General features: G+C 31.1%; 1 protein-coding gene across 1 annotated transcript in view; it reads right to left on the bottom strand.

Moving 5' to 3' along the window:
• The window catches only part of NCAM2 (neural cell adhesion molecule 2), a 503,392-nt gene continuing 481,305 nt past the window's right edge, over nt 1-22,087 (bottom strand). The window contains exons 17-18 of the mRNA XM_012735842.2: nt 7,713-7,832; nt 1-4,025 (exon numbers count right to left, since the gene is read on the bottom strand). Coding sequence (XP_012591296.1) covers nt 3,914-4,025; nt 7,713-7,832 — 232 coding nt within the window. The 3' untranslated portion in view covers nt 1-3,913. The remainder of the gene's footprint in view (nt 4,026-7,712; nt 7,833-22,087) is intronic.

The following is a 22,087-nucleotide window of genomic DNA, read 5'->3' on the forward strand; positions in this document are numbered from 1 at the left end:
AATATTTTACCTACTCATAAAGTGTGTGTTGAACATGAACTCTGGATATGATTATGAAAAAGTACTTCATGAGGGATTTAAATTGAACATTTACATTATTCTCCATGAAAAAAAAAACATTTTAAATTTAAAAAATAATTTTAATATTTCTTAAATTAAGAAATGAAAAATATTATTTCTACCACTTTGTAGTATTTTTATGAGGGATCATCTTATCAACAATAATAAAGGATAATTTATGATTCTAAATCAAATATGTATCAGAGGATTAATAAAGACCCAAGAGACACCATAGTAATTTGCTCTATTTTTAAAAGTTCTATGATATCTTTGTCTTATAACTGGTAAAATTCAATTTCAACAATATCTAGAATGTATGTAATGTATAGAAAAACAATACAGAACTGATTAAAAATATTTCCAGTGTGTATAAAAAGAATTGCTTTGTCATGCATGAAAATAAATTACACAGTATAATTTTTTATATTTAGATTTTATATTCAAGATAGAATAGTTTAGATTGAGCTTATTCATTGGATGTACATAAGACAGTTTGTTTGAGTGTCACAGATATGAGCAAAATATATCAGTAATAATGGTAATTATAGATTTTTCTTTTGATAAAGCAGAATGTCATGCTAATTCAAAGGCACAAATGCATCTTAATTACTTAAAATAAATAAAGGTATGATTATAAAGTTACAAGTAATTGTTGGCACACAAATAAATAATTTGATTAATGAAATCTATTTATATAAATATTTAATTCAAAGATTAAGATTTATAAGAAGTGTGCTGGACTAAATAACCTTTCAAAAATGCTTTTATAGGTATTAATATTAAAAATAAAGGAAAAATTAAGAATCATTACATTAATGTTAGACATTAGTATCAATAGAATGCCAATATGTCTTACCCCACAAAAATAAAAAATAAATCTTTAGAAATCAAAAATATTAATTAAATTCCTTTGCAAGTCATTGTAAAATGCAGTAACACATTAATTTGTGCCACTTTTGAAAGTAAGATAAGTATTAAAACTTGGATATTACTTTTTCCTCTTTTATGTTGAATATAGATTGTCACTGCCTAATTTCATATAACCTATCAAGGAATACAAATATTTCAGTGATATCTTTGTCTCTTGGTTTAAAATAGTATAAGATTCAGATTATTTTAACAGTACTTATATTCAGTCAACCCTTTGAAATTTTATACTAATACTTAAGAATACTCTCAAACAGTAAAAATAACATTTACACAGTCATATGGGTATGTTTAGAATAAGAATGAAGCATGTTATTCAATTCTACTCATAATTTACAATTTTCTACAAGCCATCTCTTATTTGGAAACTTTTTATAAACAGCGTAATTTGGAGCATTCCATTGAAATATTAAAAAAAATTATCACAGTATTGCCTTGCTCCTGCATGGCATGGATTTCAAGAAGTAAGAATCATTTGGACAACTGAAACAGTGCACTTCAAACAGTCTGTCTACAATTAGCTTTACATTATCTGTTAATTTCATCACTCTATGTGAGTGGCAGGAAATTTAACAGCATATATATATATGGAATATTTAAGTCATTTTTTACATGAAAAATCTAAATAAATGAGAACAAAATTTCAAATTGAGAAAACACAAAAATATTTTCTTCTTTATTATGATTTCTCCACTCTCGCAGTAAAGCACAAATATAACAATGGTAAACATGTGGAATCATTTTCTCAGTCATCCTAATTCTTTCACCATCTTCAGTTGAAAACCATGTGTCCCTATCTAGGAAAAATTAGCATTCATGGCTATTGCTTCACGGACACTTTACTACACTTATTCACTTTACACAAATAAACTAATTCAAGTATTTTGACAAGTTTTAGTACATTGATACAAAACAAAACAAATGAAAACACAGTAAAATAAAGCAAAAGAGATGATCAGACAAACATAAACTAAAATAGCAACAGTCAAAACTATCAAAGACCAGTTGGATGATCAAGTTAGTTAAAATGACCTAACCGATTTATTTGCTTAGACACTACTCAAATCCCTAGGTAGGCACAGGAATTCTGTTCTTTTCATCAGAATCTGCCAGACAGATAGCAAGAAGAGATTCCTGCATTATAACACTGCAGTGTATGGCAAAGACACTGTGGTGACTTGTTGCCTTAACATGCAGATGGTTATAGTCTGTCTTGCAGTCAGCCGGAAAAAAAATGAGAAATGGTATAAAATTGTCTCTTCTTGGCTGACAATTTCAAGCACTTTGTAAATAAAAATATTCATGAGTGCCATTAATATTACATTTAATAATCATTAAATTATCTTTACAGAGAAAAACTCCTAAACCAGGTATCTCTTCACTGTTAAAAGTTCCCCCAATGTTCTACTGGAACCCATTCTCCAACTAGTCAATATCTGAGCTATAATATGCCTGGAACACCAAAGGTTCTAAATGTGATGAGACCTAAAGAAACCTTTGGCTTTCTAGGTTAAGAAATAATCTAAAACCTGCTCCCAATTGGTATCTGTATTTATAATCATATGTACTTTTTAAAACTTTATATGTAAGTTAAAGCATGTTTCAGTTTTTACCTCTGGGAGCTTGCATAGCTTGGAAGTTAATAAATATTTTATTCTGGTATAGGCCCTACCTATCAAGTGATATTAGAAAGTTTGTTTTGAATATTTGAGGAATTTCTTCAACCAAAATTGTTTATCAAAATCTTAAAATGACTTCTAGCTAAAACATCCAGGAAAAAAAACACAGAGTGGCAATTCAATTATTTATCATTTACACTTTTATGATACATTTAAATGTTAAATAATTTATTCTTAATTTAACCAATCTTAAATTTATAATTTCCATTAGCCAATTATATGTAATGATGGAACTATAACAATGGGAAAATTAGCTCTTAAAGATTACCTACAACTATGAGCTAAAAATGTGTCTGAAGATATGATTTGAAGTCTTGGAATATTAATGACTTTTTTGATAAATTATTCTAAAAATAAATGATAATCACATATTTATAAATATATCAAGACACCATATTGATGTTGTTCCCATTTCAATTTATTTTATTTGAAGCTGAGGGCAGAAATCAATATCATTTTCACTTGCAATACATTTATTTTTCTGTGTAATCCATGATGAATGAATATGACACATATAAAGAGAGATTTAGGTAATCTTTCTAATCTAATTTTACACACAATGTATATTCTTTCAAATGGGTAGCAATTTTGATCTGGCACTTCTGTCTACCAAAAATCAATGTTGAAAATGTACTGAATAATAACTTGAAAAGAATTCTCCAAAGTTCTTCTCAATTTTTAATATCTGCTTAAGACACTGGCTCCTTCAAGCCCGTATTCCCTGAAATTCCTCTGATAAAAAGTATGATCTTTATTAACTGCTTTCATCTTAAGCTAAAAGCCACTTTAGGAATCTATTTGCCCAAGATACGTCCATAAACATGCAGGGCTTTTTTACATGTGTAGCTCACAAAGCTTTTTTTTTTTTTTTTTTTTCCTTAAGCCCCTATTAGTTAGAGACGTTGTACTATATTTGTTGGTTTTAAGAAATATAGTTCTTAAGAAATAGAGCACTTTAGCCATATAACAAATTGCAGTACGTCAGCCATAGAATCAAATTAAATACCCAAGAGTTGGTGCCAGTCAGGTCTCTATATTGAAATTCTTAACAAAATTAACAACAACAACGACAACAACAAAAGGAAATAGACCATGGGCAGGAGTGTTTGATCGTATGTATATGTGTACAAGCTATTCCAAGCTAGAAGTTTCCCAAGAAATTAAGGTCAATGGAATAGTTTTGGTCATAGGGTCACTGCAATCCAAATGCTCTTTGTAGTGTTGTTCAAGCTGTTGTAATATTGTCGTTATGCCTTGCTGTCATCTTCTTTCGATTGGATGATATCATTAGAAACTTTAATTTCTATAGTTTCTGGATTTAGAACTTCTTTCCCATTTTCTTCTTTTAAAGGCAATTTTCTGGAAGAAAATAGAAAAAATAATCTTATTTGCTAAGGTATTTTAATAGATATCCTTTAACATTTAAGTATTTTTATACAGGAAATATGCTACAATAATTAGAAAGAAAAAAACTATATTTATTAAACTAATTTCAAATTGATATAAAATAATATAAAAGATAAATATACAATGAACTTTGTTTATTGTAAAAATGTAAGGTAGAATAATAAATGAAATAATACATTTGTAAAGTTAGATGCACCAAATTGTTCATTATAGAGTGCTTAGATTTGGTAACTTGTTGCTGATATTAAAAATATAATTAATTGTTTTGGAAGGTAAAAAGTCAAAACATTTTCATATGTCAACTATATAATTTATTAGGTCTTAAGTTTTTCAAGGAAAACTAATGAATAATTGTCACCAGAATCTGTTACATAAAATTAGAAACTGGATAAATTACCAATATTCTTTGGAACTTAATACAAATAAAATATATTTTATGACTTTTTCATTTTTTTTATTTACTGTGTATGTTTTCTCTGGTCTCTTTTCACTATTATTTTGTTCTTTTCACTTTTATATAACTTATGAGAACATTGTTTGAGAATTGTTTTCAATTGGAACCTGTGGAGCAATAACAACTATTTCTTAATGTTAAGACAGCCTCATAAATCTTACTATGATGTCAATGAATCATGCTTTGCAGTTTTTTCTAACATTCTCAAATTCAATGGTATATCATTACGTCTTTTGTATGTAATTTTGGGGAGTAAATTTTTCTCCCTTGACAAAATGTTTTTTACACATCAAGAGAATTCATTATAAATAATATATTTTTTTTATTTCTGCATATTATGGGGGTACAAATGTTTAGGTTACATATGTTGCCCTTGGCCACCTTCACCTCCTGCCCCAGAGTCATAGCATCAAGTGTGTCCATCCCCCAGATGGTGAGCATCCTACTCATTATGTTTGCATACACGCATCCCTTCTACCCCCTCCCACCTGCCTGATGCCCAATAAATGTTATTCCTATATATGCACTTAGGTGTTGATCAGTGAAACCAATTTGCTGGTGCTTATCTTTCCATTCTTGGGATACTTCACTTAGTAGAATGGGTTCCAGCTCTATCCAGGAAAATACAAAAGGTGCTAGATCACTGTTGTTTCTTAGAGCTTAATAGTACTCCATGGTATACATATACCACATTTCATTAATCCAGTCGTGTATTGATGGGCACTTGGGTTGTTTCCACATCTTTGCAATTGTGAATTGTGTGGCTATAAACATTTGAATGCAGATGTCTTTTTTATAGAATGTCTTTTATACTTTTGGTAGATGCTCAATAATGGGATTGCTGGATCAAATGGTAGATCTACTTGTATCTCTTTAAGGTATCTCCATATCACTTTCCACAGAGGTTGTACTAGTTTGCAGTCCCACCAGCATATGAAAAAATGCTCAACATCTCTAATCATAATAAAAATGAAAATCAAAACTACAATGAGATATCTCTTATCTCCAGTGAGAATGGCCTTTATCAAAAAGTTCCAAAACAATAAATGTTGGGGTGGATGCAGAGAGATAGGAACACTCATAAATAGTATTCTAATTCACCACTGTGGCTTTAACCTCGCCATTTTATGAGGGAGTGAATGTTACTATGCTAGTTTCTCTGAGACTTATTTGTAATTTATTTTAAATTTTTGAATAAGAGTAATACATTGTATTCTGAAGATCAAAACAATCAGAACAAATCAGTCAAAAGTAATCATAGGCAAAAATTAATAAGATCCATTGTTGAATAAAGAACCATTGTACCAACACAAGCAGGCTCTTTACATGTTATAAATAGTGCACTCATTGTTCTTTCTACTGTTCCCAAGTACTGAAAATATTGACAATAAAAGTTATAAAAACAATGAGTCATTTCTACCTTCAAAATGTAGATAAATTTAGAGCTGTGGTAGGAGGTTAATATAATGCTTAATATATCTCTTACTCTTAGAACTATGTATTGAGGTTTTTTGTTTGTTTGTTTGTTTGTTTGTTTGTTTTTTGAGACATAGTCTCACTTTTTGCCTGGGGTAGAGTGCTGTGGCATCAGCCTTGCCCACAGCAACCTCAAACTCCTGGGCTCAAGCGATCTTCCTGCCTCAGGCTCCCGAGTAGCTGGGACTACAGGCATGCGCCACCATGCCCGACTAATTTTTTCTATGTAGTTTTAGTTGGCCAACTAATTTGTTTCTATTTATAGTAGAGACAGGGTCTCGCTCTTGTTCAGGCTGGTTTCGAACTCCTGACCTTGAGCAATCCGACCGCCTCTTGTTTTCAAGTAATCCTTGGATGATGTATTTCTGCATATATAATGTCTCACTACTTATGTTTATGTTAAATATTTTTAAAGATTACTGTTATTTCTATTATATTTTATGGTTAATACTTCTATGACTGAGACCTATAGTAGTTAAATTATATTTGTTCCCCTAAATATTGCCCAGTTCAATGGCATTGTCTTAACTAGTTTCCACCCATATCAATATAACACTATAAAGTTAATTAATAAACAGGTATGTGTTTTGTTGTGTAATATTTTGCTTCATTGAAAAGATTTCTAATTTTTGAAAGTTGCATTACAAAATCCACTTCAAAAACAATTAACTTCAATTGAGAATGTAGTAATCTCTAAATGCAATCACTAAAAAATGGCTTCAGGATTTATATTAAAACTTTTACTGTAGAGTGGTACATTGTATTTATATAAATATTAATCATTTCATCCCCTTAAAGGCATATAGAGAAGCTTTCAAAAAGAACATCATTTCTGCAGCTATTGCAACACTTTGTCTTTGATTTAGGGTGAAAAATCTAAATCAGGTTACTCTGCAAAAGAATACTAGCTGATAAAGAAAAAGAGCTATTTGCTTTGAACAATAATAAAGTTTAAAATTAATTTTGGTAAGCAGTGAAGAAGATTGTGATCACTATGCCTTTCTTAGTACTATATACGTTCAAAAGAACACATTTATTACAACTTCTTAATAATAGTATTGCTTTGAATCATTTTAATTTTAATGTACATTAAGCTAGGCACATGTTCCTCTCTGCAGGTTTACTTGAGATATCTACGATAGTTTTAAAGGAGCTATAAGGGATGCAGAAATGAATAACATAGTCTCGAACGAAGATCAAGCATCCTTTATTACATGGACTTTAAAATAATAGTTTAACTGTATTTCTTCCTTTTCTTTGAAAATATTCTTTTTGTTAATAGTATTGTGTATATTTTACTGTCATTTGAATACTTAAAGTGCTGACTAGTGTTCCAATAAACTTTTATTTTAGTAATAATCAATTTTTTTTTATTTTGAAAGTCAAAGTATTATATTCTTTAATAGTAAGATTAGTGTTGGAAAATCCAACTCTGTAACATACTTCTTTCTGTTTTTTTTCATATTCTTGCATAAAAGTAGAGATACATAGTTAAAAATGGACCTTCACTGACATTGATAACAGTTTTATTTGAAATTTCTCAATATATATGGAATTTAAATATTCATATATGCTTTCAGTGGAAATGAAACAGCATAATTCTTTTACAAATAATAATAATATTGTGAATACACATTACAAGTAATGATAATGGGTTATTGCTTTTAAAATACTGACTTAAACATAAGTAAGTATCTCAATATACATACTCAGGTTCTGTTAGTGGTGTGGTTTCATTTGGTTCATTTACTGGGCTGCCATCTTCATGATTAGTAATTCTTTCATCCTCTGTTCTCATCTCCACTATTGGCTCTTTTGATCCATCTTTCCTAGAAACAGAAAGAAAAAATAATACCTGTGAATTGTAAAAATCAATGCATTGTGGAATACAGTTTAAAGCCCCACCTGATCCTACCTTCCTCCAAATAAATCCAACATGTTCAAATTAAAAATACCACTAAGAACACTAAGAATTTTTTTAATTTAAATTTATCTCACCCTATATTTTCACTCATAAAAAAGAAGAAATTTAATATTGTTTATATCTCTTTTTCTCATCAAAATTGTGTCAATTATTTTGTAAAAGTAGTTCACATTTTAAATTCTATTGTACAGTTTCTGTTTGGAAATAAATAAAAATATTTTCTTAAATAAAATTTATAGCATGAAGTGGCTATATTTCTCCTAATATATAAATATTTTAAAATATTTTTAAAGTGTTAAAAAATTTTAGAAAAGGATTTGTAAAATATTTTAAAACATTTGAATTGCATAAGAAATATTGCTTTGATTTTAAAATTTGGAAAACAAAATATATATCTATCTTTTATTGTTCTAAATGTCTTCTAATCTATATGAAAGATTTTGAATATAATGTAATCATTGACTTTTAACATCTTTCCATGTTTCCAAGAAAATAGTTTAAATAATAAAATTATTGCAACACATATGTATGGATTTTCATTTATAAGTTCACATCCTAATGTCATCTCCTAATGAAATGTCATTTCATATTTTAGAAATCTATCAGATTCCTAATCTGATAGATTTCTAAAATATGAAAGTGCAATTCTTCATAAGTGATGAAAAAATAGAAAGCTTACTAAAAACTGCATACCTCAATAAAATGAACAAAAAGACAGAATAAAAAGGAAGCCATTTGGTAAAGGATGAAGTGAAATAGAAGGATTTGAAGGGATGTACTCTTCATACAGATTTCAAATATGGTACAGAAAAAGAAATAAGAAATGGATGGGGGACTTTGACTATCCCGGGACATAGTCTTACCATATAATCCAGCATTTGTGCTTCTACATATGCAAATGAGTTGAAAATTTATATCCACACAAAATATCTGCACATGAATGTTTATGGCAACTATATTCATAATTACCAAAAATTTTAACCCACCAAGATGTCTTCTAATGGGCAAATGGATAAACTGTGCTACATCCATACAACTGGACATTACTCCTGATAAGAAGAAATGAGCTATCAAGTTATGAGAAGATGCCGAAGAACTTTAGTTGTACTTACTAAGGAAATTAAGCCTGTCTGAAAAGGCTACCTCCTGTGTAATTCCAATTATATTATATACTAAAAAAGACAAAACTATGAGGACTATACTAAGATCAGTGGTTGCCACTGATGGGGATGGGGGAAGTAGAGATGACTAACTAGGTGGAGCACAGGGAGTATTTATTAATAGGAAAGTGAAACTATTCTATTTGTTACTATATCGATGGACACAGGACATTGAAATTACTTCTTAAAAAGCATGTAAACTAGGATTACAAATAAAACAAAGCAAACAAACAAACAACTACAATGGCCTAAAGATTTAACAGCCCCCACGAGTGCTGAGATTTTACAAACAAATACTAACGATGATAAAACACTTTTGGTGGCAGATCTGATATTGTTGCTTTTATCTAGGTGTGTATCTACCTCTAATAGATGTACATCAAAATTTGAAGAATGGGTGTTGGTAAAAATGAAAGAAAATCTGGAAGTGGATAATGAAGAATTGTTTTTATCTACGAAAATTAGATGTTTGTAAAAGATAGTGATTAAGACAGGTTTAGCCATATTCTCTGATCAGGAGCCCCAGTGAGCAAGATCTATATAATTAGTAAAGATGATTCAAGAGCCCATCATCATTGGATTTTTGTTTTGTTTTGTTTGTTTTTTTTTTTTTTTTTTTTTTTTTTTTTTTTAAACTCAATTTTTTTTTTTTTTTTATTTTGGCATATTATGGGGGTACAGATTTTAAGGTTTCAATAAATGCCCATTCCCCCCCTCCCCCCAAAAGTCTGAGTCTCCATAATGACCATCCCCCAGATGGTGCACATCTCACTCACTATGTATGTATATACCCGCCCCCCTCCCCCCTCCCACCTGCCCAATACCCTATTACTGTAGCACCTATGTGTCTACTTAGGTGCTACTCAGTTAATACCAGTTTGCTGGAGAATATATCTGGTGCTTGTTTTTCCATTCTTGGGATACTTCACTTAGTAGTATGGGTTCCAGCTCTAACCAGGAAAATATAAGGTGTGCTATATCACCATTGTTTCTTAGAGCTGAATAGTACTCCATGGTGTACATATACCACATTTTATTAATCCATTCTTTGATTGATGGGCACTTGGGCTGTTTCCACAGCCTTGCAATTATGAATTGTGCTGCTATAAACATTCGAGTGCAGGTGTCTTTTTTGTAGAGTGTCACTGGATCATTTGGGTAGATGCCCAGCAATGGGATTGCTGGATCAAATGGTAGATTCACTTGTATCGCTTTAAGGTATCTCCATATTGCTTTCCACAGAGGTTGAACTAGTTTGCAGTCCCACCAGCAGTGTAGGAGTGTTCCTCTCTCTCCGCAACCACGCCAGCATTTATTGTTTGGAGATTCTACAACTAATTATATTAAAAAATTCTCCCTGATATCAATGTTCTTGATAACATAGAGGATGATACCTATTTGGAAAAATGTGGTTATTGATGATTATTGTGGCTTAGCACAAAAGTGATTCGATTTTTTAAAAATTATAAACAATTGGGGCAAATATATGATTAAAGAACTAGCGAGTTTGGATTTTAGTTGTAACTTCCTTACCTAAAATAAACACGCATACAAACACTTTTAAACTAGAAAGTGTTTAACTTTACCGAAACATTACTGAAAGGAAATGAAAGGCTAACAAGAAGAAATAGTTACTGAAGAGAAACTAACAAGAGGAAATAGTTACTGAAGTAACTAGTTCCTCTAACAAGAGGAAGTAGTTACTGAAGTGGAAACATTACAAAAGGAAATGAAAGGCTAACAAGAGGAAATAGTAAAATCTTTATTTTCATTTTTAGTGATCTTCTTAATTTTTTAAAAAATGTTTTGTTACATATTTTCCAGGGTTATTCTATGAAGATAATAGCACATATGTATTAAAATGTATAGTTATTTTTAAACAAATAATAATATACTTGACTGAATGTAATTGTGCATTTCAATTAACACTAGGTATTACCTGGAGTCTATAAATAAACATTTAATGCTGCCTCAATGGAAGAGGTATAGGCCTCTCTATCTGTGCGGAGCTCAGCCAGGAGCACCCGCTGAAGAGAAATGACCACCTGCAAACTTCTTAGTGCACAATAAAGTAAAATTAATTAATAAATAAAAATGTTCTATCACACAAAAGCTGCATCTTTCTTCTTCAAGTGTATAATATCCCATTTTACTTGTACACTACCACATATATGACCAGTATCCAATTGACATTATTCTATTACAATAAATACTGTAAGGAATATCAAGTGCACATTTCACTTACTCTTAGTTTACCATATCTGAAGCATCCAAATAATTTACATGAGTTTAATATTCTGTCTTCTATAAATTATATTCCAAGTATATTTGAGGTGATACCAAAATTATTACCAAACTTTCAGTGCAATTATAGAATGAATGAGACAATGTTTTGTCAAAACTGGCACAACAATGTAATATGGATTGGTTTTACAATTTATAGACTGGCTAACATCATATAAATTCCTACTAGATTTCTAGAACAGATATTTAAACAGAAAATTATGATAACTATAGCATCGTGGTTAAAAGTATGTTTCCTAGAATCAAACTCTGTCCTCTGCTGCATAGTTAATAAAACACAGATGATAATGACACCAAACTAATTCCTATGGAGAGTACTTAGAATAGTGTGTGACATATATGCGGCACTCGGTCAGTGTTAACTGCCATCAGAATCCCCACAATGGAAAGAAGATTTATGTTAGGAAATACATTATTGAAATTTGCAACTTGAATAAACTTTCCAAAACTGAAAATGTTGTGATAGAACTGAGAAAAATATTTTATAAAATTTATGAATTCTTAGATAAAAAATATAAAGTTTCATGTAATCAATGGCATTTTAAGCAAAATCAAACTTCAGGATACATTGGGAACAATATTTGCAACAAATACAAAATCAAATGATTAAGGGACAAATTTTATAAGCAACAAGTAAGAGAAAAAATTAAGTAACTATGAAAATGCGTAAAGACAAAAAAGAGGCACTTTTTTTTCAAAAGTGGCAAAAAAAAAAACAAGCTCAGATAAGATCTGATAACCAGAAAAATGCAAATCTTAAATAATATCAAAATGATATTCTTCACTTAGATTGACAAAAATTAAAAAAATCAATAATATTTAATGTTTTAGAAGTTGTAAGGAATACCCATTTTCTCATTTTGGGGAAGTATGAGTTGGAATTGACTTTTGTAGGCAGTTTGCCAGTATTTTTCAGTTTTAGCCTTCAACTCTACACCTAATAGTTTGCTGTACATTTGTAAGATTAATACATAAGGATTTTCAAATCAGTACAGTTTAATATAAAGATATTAAAAGTTTCATTTAAATTTTTATAATAAAGAAGTAGAGAAATTATTATATCTAATACTATGGAATACTGCTTATTTATAAAAAGAATGAGACAGAAATTGATGGGCTGAAATGGAATATTATTGAAGCTACATTGCTCTGAAACAAAAATTTGGTGTAATTGATATATATAAATATATATGCACATACATATAAATAACTGTGTGTGGGGGTGTGTTCTAGATCTTATGTTTTTACAAACTTAGACTAAATGGAAAATTATTTGGAAGTAAATACATAAAAGTGTTTATGATATTATTACCTGAGGAGTTAAATAGAATCACTATTAAGGTCTTTGATTTCTACTTTATATATTCCTTTGTTGTTTGAGTTTTTTAATAAAATTATATATATATATATATATATATATATATGCACTTCCATTGTAACTAAAACTAAAATATTTGGTTACTTAAAGAAACACTAATACTATGCTATGTTATATTAACAGAGAGACAGAGACAGAAATAGAGAGACAGAGAGAAGTTTGCATTAAAGGTTGTAAATGTCCAAATGTACTCTGCACTATCAGATGTCATCTGGTCTATCTCGACAGGTGATATTATTGATTAATTAATAAACACACAATGTCAGAATGTAAGGCTTTCAGGAAATTCATAAATCATGAAAGAAGCATTAGAAATGATTAGTTCAACAAAGGGAGGAATGGGTAGTTATCTTAAAATGTAAATCTGTATGACTAATATTTTAAAAAATTAATTTATTCTATGTTTTATTTCAGCAGGCAATATTAATAAAAGATTTAACTCTCATATGAAGGACTTACCTGCAAAGACTTTTTACTTAAATGGAATGGAAGAAAATGTAAAGCAGGATCCAAATAAAGACATTCCAAAACAAATTTAGTACTGAAAATTCCATGTTCCTTATATCCGCATTTGACAGAAAGTATCATAATGTGACTTCTTTACTCTTTATTTTCTCAGATTTTATGATTGCTTGCTTGTGACTCAAGTTTGGGATCATATATATAGCTAAAACTGAGTAGCAGGTATTCATGCAAAGTTTGACTCGAAATAGCAGTTGGATCCTACTGTCATTATGCTTTAGCAGGGATTCATGAGTTAAAGGGGGGTTGGGGCTGAGCATCCGAAAAGACCTGATTCATCTTGTGTTCTTTTTTTTTAAATCAACTATGAGATTATCCTTTTATAAATTATGGAAGGGCTGAAAGTCATTCAAATATACCAATTAGATTCTCTCAATATCCAATTACAGCAAATTTTCACTCTCTTTTGTAATCTGCATGCCTTGTGCTTCTCAGGGTTTATGATAACTTGCTGAAATAATTTAATCTGTCTTCTGGAATATTTGAAATGGATTTTATTCTGTATCTTCACTGCTCCCCAACATCAATCTGTCTTCCTTGTTTCTTTCTTATTCTTTAGAAGAAAGAGTGAACCAATACAATAGCTATATTTTCAGATGATAAATGTGTCCTTGTCCTAGAGGTAGTAATAAACATTTCTAAGCACATATATGAATATGTCCACTAGAAGGTAAATCTGATTTATTATTATTATCATTATTTTTTTTAGCTTTTGTACTTCCCCATCCCCATGCTTTCATTATTACAAAGCTGTTAAACAAATGCATTCTTTGGACTGTTATTTCAACATCAGGGAAATAAGCACTTAAGATGCCAAGTAATTACAAGCTACAAAGAATAATTATAAAAATTCCATTTTTATGCACTACTTATTTAGAGCAATCTTAGGTTCACAGCAAAACTGAGCAGAAGCTATAAAGATTGCCCATATTCCCTCTGCTCACACACATACATAGCCCCACCACAACCATAATTATCAACGTCTCCCACCAGAGTGATGCATTTGTTATAATCAATGTACCTACTCCATTTTAGCAATGAATAATATTTCATTATTGGAATGCACCACGGTTTGTTTATCCATTAATCTACTGAAAGGCATCTTGATTGCTTCCAAGTTTGGGAGAATGTGAGAGTCAAGTTGCCTTAAACGTCAGTGTGTAGGTACTGGTATGGGCATACATTTTCAACTCCCTTGGGTAAATATTCAGGAGCTCAATTGCTGGTTCATAAGATAAGAATACGTTTAGTTTTGTGAAAAACTGCCAAATTGTCCTCCAAGGTGGCTGTACCACTGCATTCTGCATTCCCATCAGCAATGACTGGATTTCCTTTTTAAATTCTTGCCTTGAAACTTTTCCCTTTGCTGATTTTCTTTTTTGGCATATGCAATTTTATCTTGGAGGGAGGGAATATAATCCTTTTGTAAAAATAGATTTAGAGGGTACAAGTGTTTTTTTGTTACATGGCTGAATTGCATAGTGGAGAATTTTGGGATCCACGTACTCTCCAGCATTTAGTGTTGTCAGTGTTCTGGATTGTTCTAATAGCTTGTAGTGGTACAGTATCTTGTTTCCATTTTTATTTACCTGATGACATAGAATATGAAACATCTTTTCATATGCTTTTTTGGTATTTGGATATCTTCTTTGGTGAGATGTCTGTTAAGGTCTTTGGCCCATTTTCTAATTGGATTGTTACTTTTCTAAAAATCGAGTTTAAAAGTGTTTTATGTAAATAACAGTCTTTAATCAAATATGTCTTTGCAAATATTTTCTCACAGTTTGTGGCTTGTCTTTTCATTCTATTAGCAGTGTCTTTTGCAGAGCATAACTTTTTAGTTTTAATGAGATCAAGCTTACAAATTCTCTCTTTTGTGGATTGTGCTTTTGGTGTTGGATCTAAAAGTTGTCACCAAACTGAAGGTCATCTAGATTATCTTCTATATTAGCTTCTAGGGGTTTTATAGTAAATGTAAGTCTCTCTCTCTCTGTGTGTGTGTGTGTGTGTGTGTGTGTGCGTGTGTGTGTATGTATCTGTCTCTTTCTCACTTTCTCTCTCTCTTTCTCTGAGTTAGCCTGGATAGAGGTTTAGTGATTTTATTGACATTTTCAAATAGTCAGCTTTTAGTTTTATTGATTTCTCTATTGATTTTCTATTTTCGAACTCATTTATTTTTGCTCTTATGTTATCAATTTGTTTTCGTCTGCTTATGCTGTACTTTAATCTGCTTACATTTTCTAGTTTCCTCAGGTATAAATTTTGATAATTCATTTTAAATCTTCCTTGTTTTGTAATATATGCATTCAATACTACAAATTTCATTCTAGATAGTGCTTTCACTTCCTCTCACAGATTTTGTTGTGTTTTCATTTTCATTTAGATTTTAAAATTTCTCTTGAGATTTTTTCTTGAATTTTTTTCTTCTTGTGTTATTTAAAAGTATGCTGTTAAATTTTCAATCATTTTAGGTATTTTTTAGCTATCTTTCTTTTATTGATTTGTGTTACAGCTATGATTTGTTTTATTTAATATTCTATGAGAGCTTGAGACAAATGTGTATTCTGCTATTATAGGATGAAGTAGTCTATGTATGTCACTTACATTAACATATAGTTGATTGATGATGTTTAGTTCAACTATGCCCTTATTGATTTTTATTTATTATCTTTATTTTTCTTAATTTTTTAAAAAATTTACCTTCTTGTTTCTTTTTTCTCTTTTGTTCCTTTTTCTCTTTTTTCCATGTTTTTCTGCCTAATGAATCTGTCCAATTCTGATAGAGGAATATTAAAGATACAACTATAATGATGGATTCATGTGTTTTTCCCTAAATTTTGTCAGTTTTTGCCCACATATTTTGATGCCCTGTTTTTAGATATACACATGTTTAAAATTGTTGTATTATTTAAAGAATTGATCCCTTTATGATTATGTAATACCCTTTCAATTCCTGATAACTTTTCTTGCTTTGAAGTTGGCTCTGTCTGAAGTCAATTTTCAGTCCTGCTTTCTTTTGATTACCGTTAGTATTGTATATCTTTCTTTACCCATTTATTTTTAATCTATATGTGTCTTTATATTCAGTGGGGTTTTGTAGACAATATAGAGTTGTGTCTTATTTTTTGATCTACTATGACAATCTCTGTCATTTAATAGGTATATTTAAACCATTTACATTTAAAGTAATTATAGATATAGTTGGGTTAATATCCATTATATTTGTTACTATTTCTTATTTGTTGCCCTTTTTCCTTGTTTCCATGTTTGCTTTCACTGTTTTTCTGCCTTTTGCTATTTTAACTAAGCATTTTGTTTGTTTCCATTTTCTATCCTTTCTTAGCAAGTCAGTTATACATTTTTTTTACTTGCTCTATTGTTGCTCTAGAATTTTAAATATACATTTACAATTAATCAAAGTCCACTTTTAAATAACACTATCCTGTTTCATGGGTTATGACAGTTCTTGATAATAACAATTTATTCTTAATTCTTCTCTTCTATATTTTATATCATTGTCATCCATTTATTTTATAAACATATATAAAATACATTGATGCTATAATTATTTTCAATAAACTGTTATCTCTTACATCTATTAACAGTAAGACAATAAATAAAAGTTTTTATTTTACTTTTACTTCTTCCTTTGCTGAAGTACTCCCTTACTTTAAACACATCAAAAGGAAAAGGCAATCTCTTTAAAAAATGGTGCTAGAAAAACTGGGTATCCATAGGCAGAAGAATGAAACTACACCGCTATCTCTCACTATACAAAAAAATCAAATCAAAATGGATTAAAGACTTAAATCTAAGACCTGAAACTACAAAAAAAATGAAAAAAAAAAAAACATTGGGGAAATGCTTCTTAACATTGATCTGGGCAAAGACTTCTAGAGCAACATCTTAAAATCACAGAGAACCAAAGCAAAAACAGATGAATGGGATCACACACAGCTGCCTCTGCACAGCAAAGGAACCATCAACTAAGGGATGAGACAACCTACAGAATAGGAGAAAATATTTGCAAATTATTCAACTGGCAAGGGATTAATAACAAAAATATTAATAACAAGAAACTCAAGCAACCCAATAGCATAAAAATAATCCAATTAAAAATGACAAGATCAGTAGATCTGAATTTCTGACCTAAATCATTTTTCTTGTCGCCAAAGAATTTTCTTTAAAATATTTGTTACAAGGAATGTCTATTGGCAATAAATTTCCTCTACTTTTGTCTGATAAAATCTTTATTTCTTCATATTTGAAGGATAATTTCACAAAAGACAGAGTTCTAGATTGCTGGGGTTTTTCTCTCTCAACAGTTTAAATATTTCACTCTACTCCCTTTGTGCTTTCATGGCTTCTGCACATAAGTCAGATGTAAATTTTATTTTGCTCCCCTCTTGGTAAGGTGTTTTTACTTCTGACTCTCTGGCTTCTTACAGCAGGTTCTTTTTTTTATATTTGATTTTCTGCATTTTGACATTTTGAATATGATGTGTTTAGGTGCACTTTTCTTTTTTCTTTTTTGGCATTTATCCTAGTTGGTGTTCTTTGAAATTTCTGGATCTGTGGTTTGGTCCTCACATTAATGTGGTGGAATTCTCAGCCATTATTGCTTCAAATATTTCTTCTGTTCATGTATCTCTATCTTCATTTTTTGCTATTCCCTCCCCCAACCTTAGTGGGATGAAATGACTAGAATGGGCTGAAGTTGGCTATTTCTAGGGAGAAGCCTAGGGCAGAGTGGTGTTCAGTTTTTCCCTTCCCCCAAGTCGGTTAGGCTCTGACAACACCTCAGCAAGTTAGGCTCTGGTTAAATAGTTTCTCCTGTGGGTAGACTTTGTTAAGAATAGAATGCTTTGGCATGTTTCAAGGTAGTTACTCCCCTCTTTTTCATTCTCAGAAATATGAGATTTTTTTCTCCAGTAGTCACTGTAAGCACCTGAAGGTAAAATTTTCAAAAGTGTAGGGCCCCCAAAGTCTGGGTTCCCCTGGAGCTTTCAGCTGCACAGACTTTTTCCACACTGAGCCCCCAGCAATTCATCAATAATATTTCACATTTTTTTCCTATCCCAGAACTGGTTCTGATAGAGGTTTCTGCATATATGTTTCTTCTCTAGTAAATTATAATTTCCTGTACCCTTCTCTCTCTTTCTTCAATTTTGAAGACAGCAGTTTGCACTCTAACTTCAATTTTTAACAAATACAAGAATTGTTGATTGTCATATTGTTTAGAGTTTTACTTTTTAATAGGAGGAAGTAGCAACCTTTAATCTCCTTACTTATTAGGCTTACAATTGAGAATGTTAACTTTTTTTCCCCTCTATCACTGTTACCCAGAAAATACACATTTAATATTTCATAAATATTTCTTCAGTTCTTGGATCAAATCATGCTTTCTCTTACAACAAAACCTTTTATCCAGTCTATTCCCTATGCCTGAAGAGTCACTTTCCACACCCTCCCCTATACACACACACACACACACAGGAATATACTTCGGCTAGTTAATTCTTATGCTTCCTTTACATTTTAGTTCTCTCATGCCTTGCTCAGATTATTATAATTATTTTACATGGCATTTATAAGAAATATTTTATTTATTCATGATTTTTAACTAAAATTTTACTAGAACAAAAGTTTCTTGCTGGCAAGGGCTGAGTCTGCTTTTCCTCACAGATGTACTCCCAGAATTTAGGACAGTGTCTTTTTATGTATACTATCCTCTATAACATTGATCTTAATTTCTCCTCTTTTCTGCTACATGATGCTACCAAAACAAAAATAATCTAACTATGTAATTAATGTGTTTGTAATAAACTATCATAGTCATATAATTTTTGATAACATGAAAAAACTAGTCTCAGAATGTTTGGGGTCATGTTTAAATCTAGTATAAATCCAAATAATCAAATCAATTATACCTTATTTCTCATTTAGATTGTGTATCTTTTTCAAATATGAACAACATTTTTTTTTAATTTCAGGATATTATGAGGGTCCAAACATTTTGATTATAATTAATGACTTTACCTCACCCAAACCAGGGCTAGAGGCATACCCTTCCCCTACACAGTGGGTTCCCCATCCATTAGTTGTGAGTTTACTCACTTCCATCCCCACCTGATCGACACCCAATGAATATTACTACCATGTGAGTACCTTAGTGTTGATCAGAATATGTTTTTGAAAAAAAGAGTTGAAAGCTGCTTTCCGAAGGCAGAGAAAATTATTATAAAAACTGATGCAACCTATTAACCATTTGTTTCATATTCCCAATTCTTTCAGGTTATTGAACTCAGCAGGAATTATTGACAGAAATGTTAGTGGACAAATTAATAAACAGTAGAGTCAAATAAAAATAAACAGCAGAATTTACATGCACCAGCCTCTTTTGCACATGGTTACCACCATCCCTCCCAGGTAGTCAGGACAAAAACAGGAATGTCCTTTTTTGATTTCTCTCTTTCCCTCACGTCAAAGTAAAATCAATCAACAAGTAGGTGACACTACCTTAACTATATTGAAATCTATCCACTTTTATATCCCTACATGCCTGTTGGCCTTGTGCCAAAAGATTATAATTTTTCATATACAGTATTAAATATTTCAAGGTCCTTTCACGTTTTCTCCCTGATTCTACCTCTCTTTTCTCTATACCTACCAACCCCTATTACTCCATTCTTCACACTGTAGCTAATCTTCTTAAAACTCTTCTAGTAGTTTTCAATTTCAAATACAATTCCAATCCCTTGTTTTGACTCAGAAAGATTTAACACTATGGCCCCTAGATTCTCCAACCTGATATTTGTACTAGTTGCTCTCTCTCTGCCTCACATGTATTTGTTTATGAACACAGCAATCTCATTCCCACTTTAGGGCCTTTGTGTTAACTGTCTTACACCTCCCTGGAATGTTCTGCCCCTCAATTACTATGTTGCTGGTTCCTTATCATTCACCCTTCAGCTTAACTGGCATCTCCCAGTGTCTTTAATGACTAAATATCATATAACACATTATCATTCCACTTCTTAGTGGTTTTTTTTTAAGTGTTTTTTCTTAGTGTTTATCATGCCCGGACATTTTAATTTTTAGTTAATGTTTATTAACCTCCTTCTTGCATTAAAATGTGAGCTCCATTGCAAGGCTGTGGAAACAGCCCAAGTGCCCATCAATCCAAGAATGGATTAATAAAATGTGGTATATGTATACCATGCAGTACTATTCAGCTCTAAGAAACAATGGTGATATAGCACATCTTATATTTTCCTGGTTAGAGCTGGAACCCATACTACTAAGTGAAGTATCCCAAGAATGGAAAAACAAGCACCAGATATATTCTCCAGCAAACTGGTATTAACTGAGTAGCACCTAAGTGGACACATAGGTACTACAGTAATAGGGTATTGGGCAGGTGGGAGGGGGAAGGGGGGCGGGTATATACATACATAATGAGTGAGATATGCACCACCTAGGGGATGGTCATGATGGAGACTCAGACTTTTGGGGGGAGGGGGGAAAATGGGCATTTATTGAAACCTTAAAATCTGTACCCCATAATATGCCGAAATAAAAAAAAAATCTATTGTCTGTTCAGATATGAAAGAGGAATTTAATAACAGGATTTTAAATTCCTAAACCCAACAGTTAATTCTAGCTAATTTTGGTCTTTCAACAATACTACATGTGAGTCTAAAATTGCATTGTTTACAATGCCATTAATATTCTTAACTGTTCATGAATATATCTTTGGTGGATTTCCATAATATATTGCTTTTGAATTATGGTATTATGGATAGTAAACTGAACTTTTCCATTGAATTCATTTTATTAAAATTACCTTATTCAATGAAATGAGATAGAAAGAAATCAGTATTTTTTCAAATTTGGAAAGTTTAAATTAGAGAAAATATTTTTGAATTGGCAAAACAATTTGCTTTGGCTGTAACAAATGATTAAAAATAATTCTGTTTAAAATTTAGAGAATATATTGATGATTTGAGGTATGTTTCAAGGGTATATATATATTAAAGACAAGTGGTTACAAGTAAAAATAATTTTTTAATTAATTATTTAGCTATAATAGCATTTTAATGAACAACACCTTATTGGAGTAAGAAAATTGACCTTGAAGTTGCTGCACATAGTAACAAAATAAGTCAAGGGTGCTATTAACATTGTATTAATAGTTCATGTGAATGGCCCACTCAGATTTGTGCAGAACAATACCTGCCTGGACATACACAGCAACTTGAGAGGGCTGCATGTGAAAAAACATAGTGCTTTTTGAATTTCATTGCATACATGAACCTAGACTCTTTTTTAAAAAGCACACATACACAATTATTAGTCTTTTGATTGAAATATTTGTATGTAAACATATTAGTTCTCCCCAATTAGTCTATAGATGTAATGCAATCCCAATCAAAATTTTAGAAGATTTTTGCAGAAATTCCAAGTCAGTTTAAAGGATATGCAAGTCAAGAATATCGAAACAATATTAAAGAACAACAAAGCTGGAGGACTTATGCTCTCAGTTAGCAAGAATTATTATAGGTATATAGTAGTTAATTAAGTTTGTTATTGGTGAAAGAATAAACATATTCATCGGGTGTTGGGCAGGTGGGAAGAAGGAGAAGGGGATGAATATTTTCACACCTAATGGGTACAGTAAGCACCATCTGCCCTGAGGCCATTACTAACCTGCTGCTGAGTCCGGGAGGGAGGGACCTGGTGATCTCTCATGCCCAAGGGACAAGTTTCTCCAACACCACTGTGGGCCACTGTAGG

Source organism: Microcebus murinus, chromosome 1, assembly GCF_040939455.1.
Source record: "Microcebus murinus isolate Inina chromosome 1, M.murinus_Inina_mat1.0, whole genome shotgun sequence".
NCBI classification, from domain to species: domain Eukaryota; kingdom Metazoa; phylum Chordata; class Mammalia; order Primates; family Cheirogaleidae; genus Microcebus; species Microcebus murinus.